The 22,005-nt window shown below is 52.0% G+C and overlaps 2 protein-coding genes across 9 annotated transcripts in view; one reads left to right on the plus strand and one right to left on the minus strand.

The window, feature by feature from the left end:
* Window positions 1-1,958, plus strand: part of XPC (XPC complex subunit, DNA damage recognition and repair factor) — a 48,354-nt gene extending 46,396 nt beyond the window's left edge. For 3 of the 8 annotated variants that reach the window (XM_021069377.1, XM_021069379.1, XM_003132393.5), the window contains 2 exons: window positions 363-452; window positions 1,133-1,957. In XM_021069377.1, coding sequence (XP_020925036.1) covers window positions 363-452; window positions 1,133-1,345 — 303 coding nt within the window. In that variant the 3' untranslated portion in view covers window positions 1,346-1,957. Of the gene's footprint in view, window positions 1-362 lie in introns of all 8 variants that reach the window. The other 5 variants (XM_021069374.1, XM_021069375.1, XM_021069376.1 and 2 more) reach the window with 2 other exon arrangements.
* Window positions 1,833-21,977, minus strand: TMEM43 (transmembrane protein 43). Its single transcript, XM_021069380.1, has 12 exons — window positions 21,741-21,977; window positions 12,790-12,939; window positions 11,902-12,036; window positions 11,241-11,335; window positions 10,235-10,284; window positions 9,950-10,019; window positions 9,193-9,263; window positions 8,197-8,318; window positions 7,888-7,962; window positions 7,368-7,469; window positions 5,747-5,864; window positions 1,833-4,412 (listed from the first exon to the last, which is right to left on the minus strand). The coding sequence occupies exons 1-12, from the start codon at window positions 21,750-21,752 to the stop codon at window positions 4,210-4,212; spliced, it is 1,203 nt and encodes a 400-aa protein (XP_020925039.1). The 5' UTR covers window positions 21,753-21,977; the 3' UTR covers window positions 1,833-4,209.

A 22,005-nucleotide genomic window follows, 5' to 3' on the forward strand; every position in this document is an offset into this window, starting at 1 on the left:
ACTTGTTAAATCATACCAGTGAAAAAACAAACATGGTATGGTTGAGAATCTCAAAAGTGCTAACTATAGGAGTTCCCACTGTGGCTCTGGGATCCGTGAGGATGCAGGTTCAATCCTTAGGCTTGCTCAGTGGGTTAAGGATCTGGCATTGTGTTGAGCTGTAAGTGTAGGTTGCAATCATGGCTTGGATCCCACATTACTGTGGCTGTAGTGTAGGTCTGCAGCTGTAGCTCCGATTTGACGTCCAGCCTGGGAACTTCCACATGCCTCAGGTGCAGCCCTGAAGAAAAAAAAGTGTTAACTATATATTTATGTTCTTGAAATGGCAGCACTTAAGCATCTGTTGTCTGTTGCTTTTGCAGAAGAAGGAGAAGCGGACTCTGGGGAACTGGAAGCTGCTGGTCAAAGGGCTGCTCATAAGGGAGCGGCTGAGGCTTCGCTACGGGACACAGGTCAGTGTGGTCCTGGTGGGGAGCCTTTCTGCCCTGTCCCAGTGCCCCAGACCTGTGTCTCCCACACCGTGCGTCCTGTCCTCGTTGGGAAAGTTTCCTAGAATCGGGCCCCATCGGCTCAAGAGTACGCCCACTGGGGTCAGATTCGGTATCCTGCAATCTCCAGGCCTCTTGATGCCCCGGGGAGCTTGTTCAACACCCCTTCACAGCACCTGCAGCCCCCATGGCTCCCACCAGGGCACAGAGGCCTCTGGACGAGGTTACATGGAGGGTCCAGTGCTGAGTCAGGGATGTGGAGATGTGCTCTTGGGGCAGCTGTCACCCCACTGTTCTGTTCCTCCCTTGCCATCCCACGCACTGCCCCTCCTGCTAGCTCCTCCACCCTCTGCTGTCACCCCCGCTTCCAGGGTGCCTCCAGCACTGAGCTGGTTCTGAGACTTCATGCATCTTTTTCAGAAGTGAGGTAATAAGTGTGCCGCCCCAAGCAGCAGTTCCTCCTGGAGTAGGTATAGCTCTTCGAGGGCCGTTCCCTCCTCAACACCTCTGTGTACGCAGCCCTGAGCACCCAGCACGTGCTCTAGGGCCTGCTCAGCTGAGCACCAGCCATGCCATCCCCCCCCCCAACTCCCCTTCACAGCTCAGTGCCACTTCCTGACGCTGCTTTCTCTGTCTCCGCCCAGAGCAAGACAGCTGCTCCCCACACAGACACAGGAGGACTGTCTTCAGACGAGGAAGAGGGCACCAGCTCGCAAGGGGAAGCGGCCAGGATCCTGGCTGCCTCCTGGCCCCAAAACCGAGAGGCTGAGGAGGAACGGGAGCGGAAATGCCCCAAGAGAACCAGGAGGGAGAAGAAGGAGGCAGCTTCCCACCTGTTCCCTTTTGAGAAGATGTGATGTTGAATGGTTACCTGCTCAGTGGCTTGGCCCTGAGGGTACCTGGGCCCTGAGGGCTGAGAAGGCACAGAGGTAGCATGTGCTACAGACGAGGGCCGGGGCAAGCATCCCGTGGGTTTGCCTGGCTGCAGTCGGGGTGGAGTCACCCAGGGTCGGACTTTACCACCACAACCTAGGCTTTGAGCTGACACTTCCTCAGGAGCCCTCCTGCCCCCGAGACTTCCCCTCCTGGAACCATGGGGAACGTCTGGTGATGGTGAGGTTAGGGATGCGCCAGGCCTTGTTTCCCAGTAGAGTCCCGCTGCATCTGGTGCTGCTTAACACCGTACAGGGAGAACAAGTCAATGTAGGCCACCTCGGGGGGGTAAGCTCTGGGACCTACTTTTCCAGGTAACGTTTGGTGGTGGCAGCAACCTCGAACAAAAAGCTATAATCAGGAAAGAAAAGGAAAAACAATGGGAATTAAAGAAATGTTAGGAAGGGTGGATCACTGTTCAACTAGATTTTATTCATTACTGGAAACATTTATAAAGCTCTATGCAAAGTAGTTATTTAGGAGAAATAACTTTTACAATATTTTGAGAAAAAAAATAAAGCACTTACATAAGAAGACCTGGCTCTACATTTTCTTAGATTTTACATAAACTAACACCTGGATGACAGTGATTTGTACGTAGGTTAGGCTGTGAACTGGCTGGGAACTTAACATTACACACATGGAAATTTTTTTCTTTCTAAAAATTTGAGTCGGTTTTATATCCAAGGGCAACAAAACACTTGGGGTGTGACTCATGTAGTAAGAACTGGCAGGGAAGTTCTTGTTGAGAAACAAACTGAGGCTGCCATGGAAACCACTGGGTCTGGCATTGAGCAACTTGTTTTCTGGGAATTGAGTCAAGAGCACAGCCCTGTCTCTGTAGAAGTAACCTGTTATTCAGGCAGATGTCAGCTCCTAGGAAGCATTATGGAAATGGAATGAAATCTCAAGTTTTAGAAGTTATCACTCACCAGCTTCTAATCCTGCAACAAGTGAGCAGAGGCACTTGGGCTGTTGGCGCAGAGTGGACACTCTTGCCGTCCACTGCTTCAGAACAGGAGGCAAAGTTGAAACCTATTTTAACCACTAAAAACAATTTAGAACTGGCTTCTTAAATTCTATGGTTGAGTTCTTTTACAATAAAAATTTAAGAGAATGAAAAAAGATAATGGTGAATTCCTATATCAAAAGGTATTTAGAAATTTATTTTGAATTTTTATCAAAAATACAAAGACAATACACATTTCATGATTTTCCAAAGGCTTGAAATATTTAACCTTATTTTGCTCTTTAAGAACACTTGAAATTGGCCATAATTTAAAATCTGTACTAGAAAAAACACAAACCAAATGTCAAAGACTTTGTATTTAGTCATCATCTGTCACTGCTTTTCCAGAAGCATCTTGGAATTGAGAGACTGGGTGAAACTCCTCATTTAACAAGCACAGTGAACACTATTTCAGGTAACTCATCCCTAGTGCTGGCTGTTCTGAACATGAAAACTCAATTTATGCCACCAACACGCCAGGATCATGGGTGATGATCGATCACACGTTTCAGAAGTTCTGAGCCCTGTTCACCTACCAAATACTACTCGTAAAGCAGCCACTCTCAGCAAGGCATAGGAGCTTCCAAACAGTCAAAAGATAAGGGACATTATTAATAAGCTTTTGAGACATCAATGTTACAATAAACTTTATCTTTCAAAAGGTGTGCAAGTAGTTGGGAAACTTAGAAACTATGTGAATTAAGCGTGGGTGGGTTTGGTTTAAGAATAAAGCTGTGAACAATGAACACATAAATCACCCAGAAGCAGCCACTTTGAGGCCCAGATGCTCATGTTAAAAGCACATCCATGATGAACAGCCAGGCCAGAGAAACTGCAAATCTGCAGCCTCTGATGCCTGATTTTACATGATGGGGTCACCGTGAAGGAGCCTGCTATGGTAGCTGACTAGAAACTTAGAATCATCTTTAAGAAAATCAGTGGGTTTTGATGCCAGAGGATGAGAGGAAGTGGCCTTTCTTTCCCAGGTAGAGACCCCCATCTCCTCCCAGAGGAAAACAAGCCTTTTATTAATACTGGTCCTAGGGACCCAGAATACTAGCAGATAACTTTCCTCAACCAGGCAGTCACAGCCCACTGAACTCTGTGCCCAGAACTAACTTCAACAGGCAGATCAAAGGGTGTTTTCTATAACAGTCTGAGATGTGAATCATTCAGGAGATGTTTAGTTTTTTATATCTTACCTGAAACCACCCCTTAGGGGTAGGTCGGGGAGATTCACACTAAGAAATCAAGCGACAAGAAACGTTACCAGACCTTTGGGGGTCCTACACCAGGAAGATTCTGCCAAACTGCACCATTCGTGCAAAGCCAAACAAAAAACACCCACCTTCGATGTCACAACCCGCCCCCCCATGGTTTCTGTGTTAGGTACCACGTCAAGTTCATGCACAGAGTGGGTTTGTGGTGTCCCTGCCACTGTCCTGGCACTCAGGCGTGATGGTGGCACGCCAGCAATATCTCCAGGATGAGAGGCAGAGATGAGGCGGTGGCTGAGTGTCACCATCTCTGCAGATAGCAGCTGAGTGAGACACACAAGCGCCACAGAGTCCAGGGAGAAGGAAAGGGGTGCAGGAGGACGCTTGCCATGCTCTCCACTGGGGAGAGGGGGTGGGAGTGCTAATGGATGTCAACCCGACACCCTGCGTGCTGCAAGGCTGCCACCTGAGCAGGGCGCGCATGGAATCCAAGATGTGTGCCGGCTGGGGGAGTGACCTGGATCCCGAGGCTCAGGCGGTGTCCAGCAGGTGCGGGCCTATCTCACTCCAGCTTTTTGGCTGGCACCCGTGTCCGAGCAATGATAATGGGCACCAGGGCCAGGCAGCCAATGACAAGCGCCCACAGAGGCCGATAGAAGAGCCAGCCGGCGGCCACGGTCAGCAAGGTCAGCGAGGTGGCCATGCAGAAGGCAAAGGCCTTCAGGCCGATGTTGACCAGGTCTCGGAAGACGGGGAACCAGTCCACTGTCAAGGAGAGAGGGGCAGTGAGACAGCCGGTGGAGTTGCGAGGGCTACACAAGGGCCACTGCCCCAGGAGGGGAGAACAGATGTGCTCTGTGGACCTTGGGTGCCCGAGACCAGCCTGAAGCCAAAACAGGGGCTCATCTGGGGGCCCAGTGAACACCCTGGAGGTCCATTCTGCCCCTCAGCCCTCCCAGGAGGGCCTGTTCACTCATCCAAGCTGTTACTCGTTCCCTGTGTGTCCAGCTTCGGGTCAGGGCTCATGGGACTCTGGTCCTACAGGCTACTGCCCAACGTGACAGTCTCAGATCCATCAATCCCTCTGGAATCACCCAGTCTCTCCAAGCAGGCATTCCAGAGCTGACATACACAGGGGAGGTGGGGGGATGTCTGCACTCAGTGCCCAGGAGGCCAGGGGTCTACAGAGCAGGCACTGTCCCCCACCTCAGCAGGTCTTGGTCTAGTCCCACACAGGGTTCATGTCTGGGTACTGACTGTGGGTCCACGGGTCCCATCAAACCCTGCCTTACCCAGCCCATAAGGCACAGTGACTGCTCTAGATGAAGCTGCCTTTCTGAGCACAGTCCAGCTGTCCGAAGGAAGCAGCCTTCCCTTCCCTGCATCTCAGTAAAATGAGCTGACAAGTCTAAGCTACACTGCAGCCAGACCCACCAGTGCTGGAAAGGCTAAGTAGGGCAGAGGTTTCTGAACCAAGACAGCTGGACAGAAGTGTCTGACTGGAGGGGGGCGTGCTGGGGTGAGGCCAGGAAGGAGGGTCCCAAAGTCCCATCCTCCCAAACAGCAGCCGAGGTCAGGCACTCAGTACCCTGGGCACTCGGCCCCCTAAGCCGGGCTGGACCCCTTGGGCAACTCCTGGGCTTCAAGAGTGCTACTTCAGGCGGGTGAGCAGCCTGGCACCCCCTCCCCTGCACCCCAGACCTGTGGGCACTGCTTCCAAGCCTTGCCCAGGGTTTGGGCCAGGGATGAAGCATAAATAGTGTTTCCTATTTGGCAAACGATTCACAAAACTCAGCAAATGAGTTGTGAGGTAACGGGCTGGGCCAGGAGAGGAACCCAGAGCCCTGCTCAGGCCTGCTCCCAGCATGGCCTCCTCAGTGTGGAATGAAGGGGTGAGGGGTAGTGGGGGAATGGAGTGCAGAGACCCGCAGCCTTGGGGGCCACGTCCGCCCGCCCACACCCTGGAAGTATCCTGCTTCCCAGGTCACTCGTCCCAAAGCCCAGGAACACAAGATCTCCGCCCCAAGAGCACCCTACCAGGCCAGAGAGGCAGCCGGGCAGTGGAAGAAGCAGGGACGCCCATGTTTCCCCTCACCTACCCAGGGTATAGAGGATCCGCGTCATGAGGTTGAGGCCCGTGAACATGGCCACCCAGCCAGCTGCCCGCAGCCCCCACGTTTTCAGTGAGTTGCTTTTTTGCTCTCGATGAAACACCTCCTGCAGGACAAGCAGGGAGGGACCATCATGCCATCATGTCTGAGGGGGTCACCAGCCGACCCAGTCGCCCGCACACTTCTGAACAGCAGAAGGAGGGAAGGACACACCTGCTGCCAGGCTTCACCCACCTGGTACCGCAGAGCACGTGAGCCACCTCTGTGGCAGGTGGGGGCCCTCAGATCACAGCCCACTGTCTCACTGAATGAACCTCAACCTTCTGGCTACAGGGGCGCCTTCCTGGGGTCATCTGCCCCCAGAGCAGTGGTGATATCCAAGCCAATGTCCTGGTACCGCCTTCACCTTGGGGGCTCTTCTCGGGGGCTCACCTAGTTTCCCTCCTCTTTCTCAGGCTCTACTGCTGTTCCTTCCCACTGGCTGTCCTGTCAGAGCTGAACCTCTAGCTGCTTCAATCGACACCCCCGGGAAACCCATCGTCATGCTGGTCCCCTCCCCACCCCAAGTCATGCTGCAGCCCTGGCATGCCTCCTTGGCAGACACCCCGACCCCGTGCTGGGCCAGGGTGGGCAGGAAGCACCTGCCTGTCAGTCAGGGTCTTCCCTCCTGGGGCCTGTCAAGCCTCGAGCCCCACCACTCCTCTCTGACAGCAGCTCTGAAACCAGGCTACACCTGGACTGCGCCTGCTCGTTCTAGACATTCCCGTGGGGCCCTGAAAGCCACCTGAGGAAAGGAAGACCTAGAGTCCACCAGGCTCTGGGGGCCAGCCCCACCCTGAGCCCCAGCCTGACTGCCCCTTGCCCCCAGCACAGGAAAGGAGAAGGCACAGCCCAGCACTGCCTGGACTGGGGGCCAAAGGGAGGGAACGACAGCTGAGGGCTCAATAATTGGGTTAAACGGTCACAGCTAAGCCGTGCTGCCCGCCCTTAGGGGTTGACAAGTCCCACAAACTTGTGTGCAGAGTAAAACTACATGTTCCTGTTACAGAACATGCTGCCTGGAGGAGAGATGCTAACTTCTAAGGCAGGTGCTGACCTAACACCACCCCATGGCACCCTTTTCTCCTCAGGGTGTGGATGAGGCAGGACCCCATCCTACAGGGGCCGCCGCCCACCCCCACTCACCTGGACCTGGGGCTGCACAGCTCAACCCTTCCTGCCCGACTCGCTCAGGCCTCACTGGCCTTCGCCACTCAGCAGCCTGGCCCCCTGCCACCCTCACATGGCCACACAGTGTCCTGGCTCCCCACCAGGTGAGCCCTATCCTATCAGAATGACTGACCCTTCTCTTCACTTGGGACTCGGCTGACCGCTGCCACAGGCGGCCTCCTGTCACCACGCGTGGTCAAGTCGGCGCACACCTGCCCCAGGGGGCTCTGCTTTGCTCACTGCTCTCCTGCGGGAGTCGCAGTCACCCACTCAGGAGATCTCGCTCCTTTCATCGCTTCCTTTTGCCTCACTGCCCTGGTTCTGCCTCCCGAGTGTCAGCCTGTGTCAGAGCACTGGAGGGCAGAGCGAGGGAGGTCTCAAGGTGCACAGCGGCACTCACCTCTGCTGAGAAGTCCCCATGGTGCAGGAGAAGCAGGCTGTCCCCAGACTTGGTGGAGTAGGGGACCAGCTGGTCACCACGCTGCCGGGCAATCACAGTGACCTGGTGGGAGAAGGCAGGCTCAGAGCTGCGAGGGCCATGAGCCTGCTGGGCCTGGCTCCCCTCTGCACTGTGCGCCACTGAGGCGGCAAGTGGGGAGGCCCAAGACCCCCCAACCCCAGGCCTCTGCCTCCACATCCCAAAGCTCTGGGGGCACTGTGTTAGGGCTGAGCAGGGGGTGGGGGTGACAGGGTTAGGAATGCACAACTGAGTATTTACACAGCAGAGGTCGGGAGTGGGGGAAAAGGGGCTGTAGGTGACTAGAAGAATCTCATCAGGCACACCCCCCCACCACCCAGAACCACGCCCTCAGCCTGGGCCCATTGATGTGCACAGGGCACGTGTGCACACTTCCCAGAGGGGTCCAAAGCTTTCCCGTCTGCGCCCCGGAGGCCCTCAGTCTGCCTGGGAAGCCCATTACCACGTGAGCTGGGCCCAAGTCGGGGTCATCACCGCTCAGCCCAGCGTACGAGAACGAGATGCGAAGGTCTCCAACCTGGGGTGGAAGAGAAGCAAGTGAGGGAGGCAAGGGCCCTCAGCCTGGGCCCAGGGCACCCTCGACCCCCCCACAATCATGCCCTTCTCCCACCTCCACCTTGGCCCAGGCAGCCCCGTCACCTCTCCCCTCCAGTTTCACTGGCCAAGGGAAGTCATGATTCACCGGAAGCCAATCAGAGTCTGAAGCAGGGCCCTGACCCCTGTGGTCTGAGTGCGAAGCCCTGCTGGGTACCTCAGGATACTTGGGGTTTTCGCTGTGATAGAAATAGTCGCCCCGGCGAACGATGTCCACGTGTGGGTCCTCCAGCTTGGACAGGCTCAGAGGCTTGAAGTTGTCAATTTTGTCGATGAGGCCTGAGGGGGGGTGGTTAGAAACAGAGCTGTGTCCACTGCAGCTCCTGTCTGAAAACCCCAGGCCCAACAGCCTCCCCACTGGCTCACACTCAGCCACCCCTGTGGCCACCTTCTGGCTCGCCCCCCTTGGCCTCTGCACATATGGTCTCCCACAAGGCGTCCCTCCTCCAGCACCATCCTACTGCACTGCCAGCCCTGTGTCAGTCTCCATCTCCTGCAGGAAGCCTCCCTGCCCCCTCTCCCCATCAGTGAGAGTGACCGCAGTTCTGGAAGGGCTAGCCCGGCAGCCACTCCACCTGGCGACCCCACCACCCATGTCCAGGCCTGGCTCACCCACCCTTTCCTCCCTCGGCCTAGCTTTCTGCGCCCTCAGTTTCCTCTCCCCCTCCTTCCTGGGTCAGGCCCAGGGACAGAGCCCCAGGAGTTTCTATGGCCAGTGGTGCAACCCTGTCCCTTGCAGGCCTCTCTCTGGAGTCAATTCCAGGGCTGGATGCGGGCAGGGCTCAGAGATGAAGCCCCGGCCTTGTCCCCACTGCCAGCTCCACGGAAGCCTGAGAAAGAGCCCTCGGCTCTGTCTGATCAGCCCCACGAGCACACGGTGCATGGCAGCTGCTCCCCTGGAGCAGGTTTCAGGGAAACCTGGCCCAAGTAGCGGTATTCTCATGGGTCCCAACCTCCAGGGGACACACTTTCCCTCTGGCCTCTGCCAGAAGCACGATGCTGGGTAAGTGCTGGCTGACCCCATGCCCAGGGCAAGGGGACCCCGTTAGCTTCTGAGGGCTGAGTGCTGGGGCCCCGGCTCCTCGGAAGTGGCCGAGTGGAAGTGTGGGGCTCTGGGGCAGTGCTAGCTCGTCTGAAGGGGCCCAAGATTCACCTGCCGAGAGGAAAAACCTGCCGATCTGGACGAAGGGGGCAGTTGCGGTGAATGACTCCACAGCCATTGCACTGTGGGAGAGAGGGGGAGTTGTGGGTGAAGGGCCCCCCACCCACGGTACTCCCCCAAGTCCAGCCCAGCCCAACACCATACGTCTTACCTTTCCCTCCTGCACTCTCCGCCCCGGCAGACCCCTCTCTTGCCTCCTGGCCCCCAGGGCTTCATACCCTCCTGCCTGGACCCCTAGGAGCCTGTTCTACTGCCATCTGATGGCCCATCTATGGACTTCACACCCTCACTGACCCTTCTCAGCCCTGCCAGCATCCAAACCCCACAGCGCACATTCAAAGCAGAGCCCAGCTCATGGCGGCACTGCCAGCCTGAGTTAGCTAGCCCACCCCCACCGCCAGCTAACCTTCCTATGTGGGGCCCCCCCAAAGGGCCAGCTCAAATGCTGCTGCCCCCTGAAAGTCCAGGCTGACTGTCCTCCCACCTCACTGCCACTGACCCCCGCCCCAGGCACTGAGGTCAGCCTTATGCCCGTGACCTATTTGAGGAGTGGTTGCTGGGGCCCAGGGGAGTCTTGCCCCTGTGTTCCTGGCAACCAGCACAGGAGCTGGCCTCAGATCCAGTCTCACATTTTCCTTGGCTCATGAGACAAAAGTAATCCAGTCCCATTACTCAGATGAGAAAGCTGAGGCTGAGAACCTGTCAGTGGCCAGTGAGGCTACGCTAAGGCCTGGGACTCATCCCTCACCTGGGGTTTTTGTGGCCAATCTCTCGGTCAAAGTTTCTGCTGTTGATGATTTCTGACCTCCATTCGGTGTCTGTTGTGGAGAGAGGGGACGCAGAAACCATGGAAAAGTGCACACAGGAGTGAGGCCCACTGGCCCCGGCCTCTTAGCCAAGTCTGTGACCACCCGAGGTCCAAAGGGGCAGCGCCCAGGGCCTCGCTGGACAGATGGGAGAGCAGGGCTCTGGAGGCCCGCTAGCAGGGGGACAGAGCACAGGGGTGCAGGGTGGCTTGGGGCCCCGTACTCACTGTAGGAGTACCTCGTCTCTGTCTTCACCTGCCCATCCTCGGTGTGCTCCCTGCAGGGGAAGACGGCAGCCCTGAGTCAGCCCAGCTTTCCGAGCAGCTCCCATCTCTAAGCACCTCAGAAGCAACCTCGGAGCTCCCTGGCCAGATTCCCCATGTGGAGCAGCCACCAGCTCCAGCCCTTGAAGGCCTCCCTGCGCTGAAACCAGCCTCTCCAGTTCACACTGGGGTCCCAGCCCTGCCCATGGGAACAGTGACCTGCCCTCATCTTCTGCTCTGGGACAGCCCTGTAGGAGCCCCAAGGCTGTCCTTCCCCAGGCTGAGCCACTCAGGCTCCCCCAGCCACCTTCACTCAGAGTGTGGCCAATGAGAGCCTGTCTGAGAGTCCTATTAGAACTGACAGGATGTAACTCAGGAGGCCACCCCCAGCCATACCCCCATGGGAGAGAAGATGGGCCAGCATTCGAGAGAGCTCTGTCCTCAGCCAGAGCAGCAACGGCCCTAGGAGTAATAGCCTTCTCCTCCAAATCACTCTGCAGGAGATTCCTGTGCCTCCAAACAAGGCCATCAAGTTAGAATTGGGGGCAACTTAACATTTCTCCCAGAGGAAGAGTTTATTTATTTATTTTTAATTAATTAATTTATTTATTTATTTGGTCTTTTAGGGCCGCAACTGCGGCATATGGAAGTTCCCAGGCTAGGGATCAAATTGGAGCTACAGCTGCCAGCTTACACCACAGCCACAGCAACAAAGGATCCGAGCCACATCTGCAACCTACACCACAGCTTACAGCAATGCCAGATCCTTAACCCACTGAGCAAAGCCAGGGATCGAACCTGAGTCCTCAGGGAGGCTAGTTGGGTTTGTTAATCACTGAGCCACAATGGGAACTCCCAGAGGAAGAGTTTATAACCTAAATTTCTGAAGTGTCAAGATGAAAGCCATCTGCATGTCACCTGGACCCCCGTGCCTCCCCCACCCCAGCTGACTCTCCACCCTAGCTCTCACCTGGACTCCTCAGTTTCCACCCACTGGTACATTTCCACGTGGCGCCGCAGCTTCACAGCCGGAAGGTGGACCCCATAGTTTGGATCAGACAAGAGCTTCAAAAAGAAACAAACCAAGAAAAATATAGGGCAAGACTCATACCAGGCCAGAATAGCTGGCTCAGGGAGAGCTGGGCTGGGGGAGAAACATCAGGGGGCAGGGGAGCACGGAGAACCCACAGCTGAGCACTGAGGGGAGCCGCAGGGAGCTGTACACCCCAGTGCCGAACACGCAAGCCTGTGACGAGCCTCATGCACAGCTCAGGCAACAGGTGCGAGGGTGCAGTGCCCAGAGAGGGTGTCAGGGTTCGGACAGTAGACCCTGTACCAGACACAAACCCATCACCATTGTTAAAGCACCTCTTGTGACGGTCATGGCACAGTCAGAGACTGTGTCAGGAGGTTAGCTACCGAATCCGGCCCAGCTTTAGAACCAGCCCCCAGCTTGTTACAATTATTTCCTCATCTTACCAGGAGGACAATGAGATGCAGGAAAGATGGGTCTAGAAGGCTGCCAAGTGGTGCACTGAGTCACACTAAGTGTGTCCGTCCGTCTCCAAGGCCCATGATTTCAAATCCTCAACCAGACCCTCTCCACAGTCAGCAGCCACCGCCAAGCTTACCTTGGATGTCCGCAAGGCCCCAATGATGTGCACCAGCTTCCCCTCATTCTCCGGAGCCACACTGTGAATGCTCTCAGGGGACACCACCAGTGACAGCCCCTCGGCCAGCAAGGTCGCCGTCTTCAATGCACGGCCCTGGGCACAGCAGGAGCCAGGACATCAACCACTGGACACAGCTGCTCCCTCTGCCCTCTCAGGTGGAACCCAGGCCACCCACTTGTCAGGCACGCCTCCTCCCACCCGTGTGGGAACAGCTGCTGCTTCTGTCTGCCCTGTACTCTTCCCCTACTTTTCTCTGCCGTGTTGCCTTCTCCACTCCCCACGTGCTTCACTTGAGCCAATCGCACAGCTGTTCAAATCATGTGACCCTGGCCTCACCAATCAGATCCTGTGTCCACTGGCCATGGGGAGAGGAATGAGACACAAGCCAGGACACTGAGATCTCCCTGAGACTTTGTCTAAACCGATTTGGAAAAGGATGGTTCCCTTTGTCTCTGGGGTTGCTAAGCTGCTTGGATGTGACCCTGGAGTTGCTGGGCCACTATATCACCACAAAGGAGGGGCCTTCCAAAGAAGCATCCCCAACAGAGAAAAATGGACAAAAGACAGGGAAATGGAGATTTCTGGTACCCAGAATGAACACCTGGACTCAACCAAGCCCAAAGCTGATGCTACCCACCAGGGTTTCTGGTGTGTGTACCGATCCAGGCCCCTTCCTGCCTATGTCAGCCCCGAGGTGCATCACAACAGAAAGAACTCTGACTAATGCAACCCCACCCCCACAAAACGTAGGCCCTTATCTCCATATCTAGCATCTGGATTCCCACCCCTCACTCTCTGATAGGGCAGGCACTCTCACTCTGCACAGAGGGACCCCAAACATTGTACCTCATTCATGAAAATTAAGTAGAAGGACAGCAGGAAGGTCATGAGCCCCACAAACATCCCACCCGAAGTCTCGCTCAGCCGCTCCAGGAAGCCCGGCTGGGGCTTGGTTGTAATTCTGACATGTTCTTTCCTGTTACTTGAACTGGAATACTGGAAGAAAAAAAAAAAAAAAAAAAAAGTGAAAACTGTTTTTCAAAAATTAAACTGCCTTTCTGGAGTTCCTGTTGTGTTGCAGTAGAAACAAATCCGACTAGGAATCATGAGGTTGTGGGTTTGATCTTTGTCCTTGCTCAGCGGATTAAGGATCCAGTGTTGCGATGAGCTGTGGTGTAGGTCGCAGAGGCGGCCCAGATCTGGCACTGCTGTGGCTGTGGTGTAGGCCAGTAGCTACAGCTTTGATTAGACCTCTAGCCTGGGAACCTCCATATGCCGCAAATGCGGCCCTAAAAAAAAGCAAAAAGAAAAAAAATTAAACTGCATCTATTATCTATGCTCAGTTTTTACTGGGTTTTAATTACAGATGTTAAAAATGCATTATCAGTGTTGGGTTTAATAAGAGCATATCCCACTTGCCAAGGCACAGACATGCCTAATACCCAGAAATCTCTTTCTGTCCTTTCCTGCCAGTGCTCCCCCTCCCCACCGCCAGAAGTAACAACTAGTTGAATCTGTACCACTATGGATTAGTTCTGCCTCTTCTAGAACTTGATATGAATGGAATCATCACAGCATGAACTCCTTCTGTCCACATTCTGACTCAGTGTAAGGCTTTGGAGGGTCATCTGTGCCATGGTATGAGTAGTGTCCCTTCTTATGGCCAAGTAGTATTCCACCCATGAGTGGTTCACAAACACCTGCTGAATCACTCACCAGTGGATGGACACTTACTGTTTCCAATTTCAAGCTATTATGAACAATCCTTCTATGAACACTCATGTACCAGGTGGTGAAATAAAAATTTATATTTTTCAGGCAGAACAAGAAAATTTAAACATAAAATTCTGTGTCTGTCTGGGCCTCCTCCCTCCTTCCCTCATGTGCAGGGTGCACCTGCATCACGCTGAGCACACCTCCTCAAAGATGGTAGTGCCTGCTTGACTGTAAAGATCATTTTTCTTCCAGGAGTTCCTACTGTGGCACAGTGTGTTAAGGATCTGGAGTTGCCATGGCTGTGGCATAGGTCACAGCTGCAGCTCAGATTCTGTCTCTGGCCCAGGAATTTCCATATGCCCAGACATGGCCAAAAAAAAAAAAAAAAAAAGTCCTTTCTTCTCCTTACTCCTGATGCTTGCGGTGTAACCTGGTAAAAGCGTATTTTTCCCAGCTCTGCATGGGGTCATGGTGACTCACTGCTTCCTCAGTACATCTGACTATCTGACTTTGGTGAACTTCGTATAAAATATCAGTATGTCATTTTGATGTACGAGGCTTTGTCTCAAAAATGTACATGACTTGTGCCTTCGACTTCTAGAAGGCAGAACAGTTCTCAGAGCTGCTAAGAGTCTGTGTCCAGAGTTATAATCCTTAGTTTGGCTCAGCTAAACTCCCCTTTTTCTTCTTTGTTACTTGAATTTTCAACATTTGCTTGGTATAGTTGGCAGAATGTCAGGAACACCCACCAGAGGACCCCTGGGGTCCAACCGGAATTGGTGCCTGGTACCAGCATGGGTCCTGGAACGCCACTCGCTTCTGTGTCCTCAGGGGCTTTGGAGACATCACTGCTTTAAGTGACACCCCAAATCTTACTCAAGCTGTTTTTTTGGGGGACGTGGAGTCCTAAGGGGGTACCAGAACATTTCCTGGGCAGGGACCTGAGAGAAATCTGAGAGTGAACTGGGTTCACTGGACTTTTTAAAAAACCTGGCTTAAATTGGTAAGACTTTATATATATATATATATATATGTATATATATATATATATGTATATATATGTATGTATATGATCTGAACAGTTTGCTGATCAGAGACTGAGCCTACTCAGCTCTGAAGAAAAGAGACACTTGCTCCTTCCAACCACCAGCCATTCATGATGGGGGAAGGTGAGAGACACAATAGGGATAACCCCCCAGTGCTCCGAGCACCCACAATGGTTTCAGGCTTCGGAAGGAGAAACCAAGACTTGTAAGAATTGAACCCACATAAGGATAACTCCTTAGGGGCCAGACACACATTTGATCCACCCCTCTGCCCTCACGTAAAAAGGAAGGAAGCCAATGCTTGCAAATGCTTATCTTAACTCTTAAACGACCAGGATGGAGCTCTCTTAACATTCCAAAACTGTGGAGAAAGCTGGCTTGATAAAACATCTTTTTAAAATTCTGACCCCAAGAGAACAAAAGTATTCCTAGGAGAAAGCCTGAAGTTATATCTCCTATCATGTCCTTGAAAAGGAAACATAGCCCACACTGTCTGAGTCTACAGCCTCGGCTTAATTAGAAGATCCTAAAACTAGGGGATAAAAGGGGAAAAGAGGCCTTTTTAAAACTCAAGGGGAGGTGTTCCCATTGTGGCACAACAGGATCAGTGACCTCTTAGGAGCCCTGGGATGCAGGTTTGATCCCTGGCCCAGCACAGTGGGTTAAGGATCCAAGTTGCCACAGGTGCAGCTTAGTTCGCACCTGTGGCTCGGATTTGATCCCTGGCTCTGGAACTCCATATGCAAAAAAAAAAAAAAAAAGCCAAAAACCTCAAGTGGAGAATTCCCTCAAGACTCTGCTGGTTAAGGAAACAGCATTGTCACTGCTGTGGCTCTGGTTACAGCCGTGTGTGGTGCAGGTCCAATCCCTGGACTAGGGAATTTCTGTATGCCACGGACACAGCCAAAAAAATAAAATAAAATAAAAATGAAACTCAAGTAGGAAAACTGAGACCTCTGTCTGTATCTATGTCAATGTCTATCGGTACGTTATCACTATGAAATGCCTCTACACTAGACAGTACTATCAAAAAATTAATTTGGGGAGTTCCTGCCGTGGCTCAATGGTTAATGAATCCCACTAGGAACCATGAGGTTGTAGGTTCGGTCCCTGCCCTTGCTCAGTGGGTTAATGATCCGGCGTTGCCGTGAGCTGTGGTGTAGGTTGCAGAAGCGGCTCAGATCCCGTGTTGCTGTGGCTCTGGCGTAGGCCAGTGGCTACAGCTCCGATTCGACCCCTAGCCTAGGAACCTCCATATGCCGCGGGAGCAGCCCAAAGAAATAGCAAAAAGACCAAAAATAAATAAATAAATAAATAAATAAATAAATAAATTGATAGTTAATACAGACAAGTCTTTAGAGTCATCAATATTAAGCATAATACTTTCATTATATCTAGGTTTACTGAAAGTCGGTAAGCTCATATTTTTATCTCTATAAAATGTATCAACAAGAAAATTAACAGTATGATATTTTCATAAGTAATAAAATAGAGATAAATGGAATAAGTTTTGGGGTGAATTTTAAGAATAATTTTGTTTTGTGGTATGTCTACCTAAAAACAGCTTCTCCTGATTTTTGGTGACTTGAAACTTTAGAGTTCTGCTAAATTAAGTTAAATGATGGAATTCGTTGAGTATATAGATTATTTTTAATAAGAAAATACTGAAATATTAACCACTAAAGAAGTCAATGTTTACCTACATTTGATCTCTTATTACAGAAAGACTAAATATGTTTGAAACTATTAATAAATATATTCTGTGCTTTATTGGAAGACTGAACTATAAACTAGCATGTATTTCTAAAAATTGAGAACCCTGAGAAATGAGTTTTATGCGTGGCCAGAACTTACTAACATCAGACTGAATTTAATCAAATGAATGAATTTGAGAGACCAGACACAACATGCCCTAAGACAGCCCTGCACCCCCCAGCTCCACCCTTACTTAATTTACCAACGTCTTGAAGAGAAAAACACAAGTAACCTGTGGCAAATACCACACAGATGGCTTTTGGAAAGCCTGAAAGAGGAATGACCTGTGGCTTAATACTGCGTTAACAAAACTTCCCATCGGTAAGAGGTCTCTGGAAGGATCACCTGTACTCTCCCAGGTTTCATCTTCACCTGTGGAACTGGAGTTGACACTCCTACCCGAGGATGGGCACAAAAATGTCTTAACACCTGGCAGGTAAAAGGCTTGTGTTGGCCGTGGTACTACGTTACCCCACTGACTACACAATGAGGCACATGACCCTCCTTTCCCCCCTGCAGACTCAAGAGAGCCATGTTAGCAGGATTCCAAGGCAGCTGGTGGCAAAGCCTTTTGGGAATCTTGAGTCCTAGAGCAGGAATATACATAAACAGAGATACGCTCAGAAATCTATCAGCCACCACTGATCAAACAGCCAAGGAGACAGCAAACAGCATTGCAGCACAACAGACACCCTAAATTCCTTAGCCCAAGTAGTATTAGATAACAAGGCTGCCTTAGAAAATGTCTCATCTATAAAATGTCCCCATCAGCATACACCTGTTTGTTTACTATGTATGATTCATTTACTCAATTCTGAAGTTTCCATGATGAGAAAGTCATGTTGCGAAATGAATGGCTCTTGATTTTTTAAACCACTGCACAAGAAGAAATTTGTATTATAATCCAGACCGAATGGTGCATTTTCATACAGGATGAGTGTTGAACATAACTCATCTAATGGTGCACGTATAAAATAAAGTTTCTGCCTTGAATAACCCCCTTCCTAATCCAGGTAAAATCTCAGGTAAATGGTTTGGCTAGGAATTCATGGCTTAAATCTCTGCTTATGTTGTTGGTTATGTTGACTGTGTTCTGCATCACCGAAAAAGCAATAATCTCTTGCGCCTCGTGATGTATGCTCAAAACTCCACCTAAAAGAATGAAACTACTGATCATATCTATAGTTTACACAAGATAATGGGCACACCCAATGCATGTTCAGGATAACACTGGCATACATCCTACTGGACAATTAACTACCAGTCCTTGCCAAGCATTCTACTAGCCTAACCCCCTAAAAGGAAAGAAGGAACAGGGCTAGCAAGACCTGGCATCAGGGGACACAACAGATCCAGGGAAGGTCAGCAATCACAAACACCAAGAGGGGACCAATTATTTGATCACCTAGTATTTTCTATCGAAAGATTAATGACCCAAAGGGGGGAAAGAGTGAAATAAAATTTGTATTTTAAGGCAAGACAAGAAAATGTAAACATAAAATTCTGTGTCTTCATCACGCTGAGCAGACCTTCTCAAGATGGCAGTGCCTGCTCGACTGTAAAGATCGTCTTTTTTCCCCTTTCTTCTGATACTCAAAGTATAAAAGCAGCACATGCTTTCCCAGCTCTGGTGACTTGCTGCTCTCCGTACATGCTCACCTGGACTATGTGTCTTTGCTGAAGTGCAGGTAAAATATCAGTATTTTATATTATATATAGTATTAAATAGATATAAAATATGTATTACTTAATATAAGTCATTTTGATGTATAGGCCTTTGTCTCAAAAATGTACACGACTTGCGCTTTCAACTTCAAACAGGCAGAACAGTTCTCAGAGCTTCTAAGAGTCTGTATCCTGGATTATACTCAGTTTGACTCAAGTAAAATTCTTTTTCTTTTTGATTGTTAATTGAATTTTCATTGACAAAGTCTTCACAGAGACATGCGCTTTCATTTCCACTGGGCATTGGGTAGGTATAAACTCAGGACTGGTACTGGGTTTTTACACACTCACACATAGGGAAGATGTATGTCTTTGAAGAAACTGGCAAACTGTTTTACAAACAGATGATCAGAGATACATTTTAAATTCAATTCAACAAAGAGAGGCTGAGCTTCCTGAGGGCAGCACCAAGTTGTAAGGGAAAGAGGAGTGAGTGGCTTTTGGGCCATCAAGCAGCCAGAAACAGTGCTAGGCCTTGCTGAGTTTTTAGTGAGAGGGGCAGATCCTGTGCAAAAGGAACGATCCCTTCCAGCTAAAGGGTCAAGGCAGGCTTCCTGGAGGTGGGGGCATTTGAGCAGAATCTCTGAGCATATTTGGGGGTAAGCTGCCCATCTGCTCTGGCTGGGTGGTAGCGGGTGTGGGGAGGAGGGTATGTATGGGGTTGGGGGTCATAGGTAAACCATAGAGTCAGTGGGTGGAGCTTTGTCCAGTTGGTAAAAGAAGCATGGTTTAGAGCCTGTCCACCGCTGATCAAGAGTGTCAGTGTCAAAGGCAGGACTCTGGAGCCAGAAGGCCGGGTTTGGATAAAGGCTCTGCTACACACCAGCTATGAGACTCTGGGCAAGCAATTTAATCCCTCTGTACCCCCACTTCCTAATCGGTAAAGAGGGGAGAATAATCCAGCATATAGGGTCATGGTGAGAACCAGAGGGTGCTCAGTGCTTAGGGCACAGTGAGTCACGTGCGGCACGGGCTGGTGGAATGTCATCAGCTTTCTCCATCACTGGTACCAAGGCTGGGCTGAGCTGACAAAAACGACAAAGATGTAAGTGGTTCCCAGATGAGCAATGAGAACGAGCTAGCCCATCCTGGCACTGGGGGTGGGGCAGGATGAGATTCAAGTTAGTCTCCATTTGAACAAAGCTGATGCCGTGTTCTTTGACTGTCTCTGAATGCCACCAGCCCAGGCCTGCTAGGCACCACTTGTCCTGTGTTCAGAAATGGTCTTGACCTTCCAGGCCATTTGGAAACATTAGTGGAGCAATTTGCTGCAGGCAGGAGGGGACCATCAACCATCATAACGATGACAATGGCAAACACTCCAGTCTATCACATGGACAAGCCCAAGGAGAGGGTGCTATCACGACCCCATTGCACAGATGAGAAAACAAACTGAGGCTCAGCAGTTACATCACCAGGCGAGATCACACAGCCTCTAAGAAGTGGACTTAGGATTCACACCTGGGCAGGCTGGAGGCCACTTTCCTGTTACCCTGCTCTGGACTGCATTCCTAACTTCTCGGGTCATAACAGGAGTTGAACACTAGGAGCCGGCTGCAGGCAGCACAGGATAGCAAAAGAAATCAGCCCCATTACCACCTGTGCAACCCCACCTTGGGGGTGGGAAGACCTAGCTTCTTCCTGGGCCTCCCCTCAGCACATACCTAGGAGCTGACTTCAAGATAAGGGGCTCGAAGATGGCTGTAAAGGAAAGGAAGAAAGTGCCCCTCAGGCTGGGAGCAGCATGGCATGCCCAGCTCACACTCTGAACCAAATTCCCAGCAAATGTGGATGGTCATGGAGATTTCCTCCCTGCCTGCTCCCCACTCACTACTCCAGGATCAGAAGCAATGAGCAGTGAGCTGTGGGAAGAGCTCTGCATCTGGGCCCTGAAAATCACCCGCTGTGTACCCCTGGGTAAGCTGCTCCACCTCTCTGCTCTGGTTTGCTCATTTGGAATGGAGATGGTAACCGTATCAACGGACGGCTGTTTCAGTGAAGAAGAATTCTGCTGCCTCCCTGCTCCACCCCACCATCTTCCTTCTTCCTCACATGGCTTGATGCCCCCAAATGTGGACCGCATTGCTGGGTGAATCAACAAAGACTTGGCAGCAGAGGATACCCACATTCATTTACATTCCTTGACAAAGGTCAGGATACCAACATACCCAAGATGGTCTCTGTCCACTAGGACTGTGCGGATAAACTCTACTTTTTTTTTTTTTTTTTAATGTATTAAGTACGAACCTATAGTGCATTAAGTGTGTTAAGCATGGTTTTCCTTTAAATTTCAGGTTAACTGATCCTATGAGGAAACATAAACCTCAAGAGATTAAGACCACTTGTCAGCCCGACTCCAAAGCCTGCTACGCTCACCCAAGATGTAGCCTGCCAGGCTGGCTCTGCAACCCTGGGCAGGGCCTTTCTCTGCTGGGAAAGTTCCCTATCTGTAAAGTGGTCATTATGGAGGGGGGGCTGGCGGTCTCCTGACTGCGCTCTGCCGAGGGAAGACCCTGGGTCTCCCGGACCACCTCTGAGGCTTTTCTAGGTGCTTTTTCAAAGGCTTCTTGGCCTCCCAGACAATGCAAACTCAGGCAAAGTGTGCTGGGGCTGTGGGTGAGGCAAACCCTGGCTTCTCAGGGGGTGTGGAAGGCAGAGAGGACCTTGGGGACAGAGGAAGGGCCTGTTAAGAGGGTGTGAAAGGCCAAGAGAGAGAGTGGTTAGGACATGCCACCAAAGCAGGAGGGAGGGAGTGCCTCAGCTGGCTGGGCTCCGAGCTGGCACCAGAGGCACTTTTGCAGAAGACAGGAACATGAGTCACCAGCTTCTCCCACACCCAGCACCCTGTTGGCAGGTGCCCCTCGGTTTGTTGAATGAATGTGGGGCTTAAATAGAAAGGTTCCTCAGAAAAGCAGGGAGAAAAGCAGCTGCCTTTCCAAGGGCACCGCCCTCAGCCAGGGCCTTTCCAACCAAGCCAAAGCCAGGAAGACGAGGGGCCAGCAGTAGGGAAATGCTCCCTCTCCCAGTCATGCTAACTCCTCTGCTCCAAACTAGTCTGCCCCTCTGCACAACATCAGAGCCTTGGTTTACATACTCCCTGGAGCGGGGACCTCAGTGCCTGCTAGGACAGTGCGTTTCTGGACAGCTTCACCAGGGCGATATCTGCCTCCCCACACACCCCATGGGGGACTCCTGTCTGAAGTCCCGTCCAACTCTCAAGTCCGCAAATGTGAGAATCCCAAAGGCGCAGGCGGGAACCGAGAAGGAAAGAAGGAGCTGCGCGGAGGCGCCGCACATAAGCGGACCCGGAGACAGAGCCACACCTCCAGAGGTTGCGTCTCTACCACCACGCGCCCCCGAGGAGGACGTGGACCACCGGGTGCTGACCGCACGTACGGACGACCTGGCTGCCCTGCCGGAAGGAGCGGACCCGGGAGCGAGAGGGAGGAAGGGCCGGCTGCACGGAGGCGGTTAGCCGCACAAGGGGCTACGGCGGGCGGCCGGGAGAGTGGACGAGGCAGCCTGGGTGTGGCCGGCGAAGCCGGGGACACTCACGTTCGCAGCCATGGCAGGATCCGGTCACCGCCCGCCTCACTCGGCTCAGCAAGAAAACGGACTTACGGCTGCACCACGGAATCCCGCCACCTCTCGACAGCCAGATGGCGGCCAAAAGGCGCGGGAAGCCCGGAGCCCTAGGATGCGCTACAGAGCAACGCCCCGCAAGCCGCGGTTTTTCTGCTCTCGCCCGCCGCGCCTCCTCCTGGGAAACGTAGTCTGGTGCCCTCTCCGGAAGTTGCAACCTACCCGGTACCTCACTGGT

The sequence above is a fragment of the Sus scrofa genome, chromosome 13 (assembly GCF_000003025.6).
Source record: "Sus scrofa isolate TJ Tabasco breed Duroc chromosome 13, Sscrofa11.1, whole genome shotgun sequence".
In the NCBI taxonomy this organism is placed as follows: Eukaryota; Metazoa; Chordata; class Mammalia; order Artiodactyla; family Suidae; genus Sus; species Sus scrofa.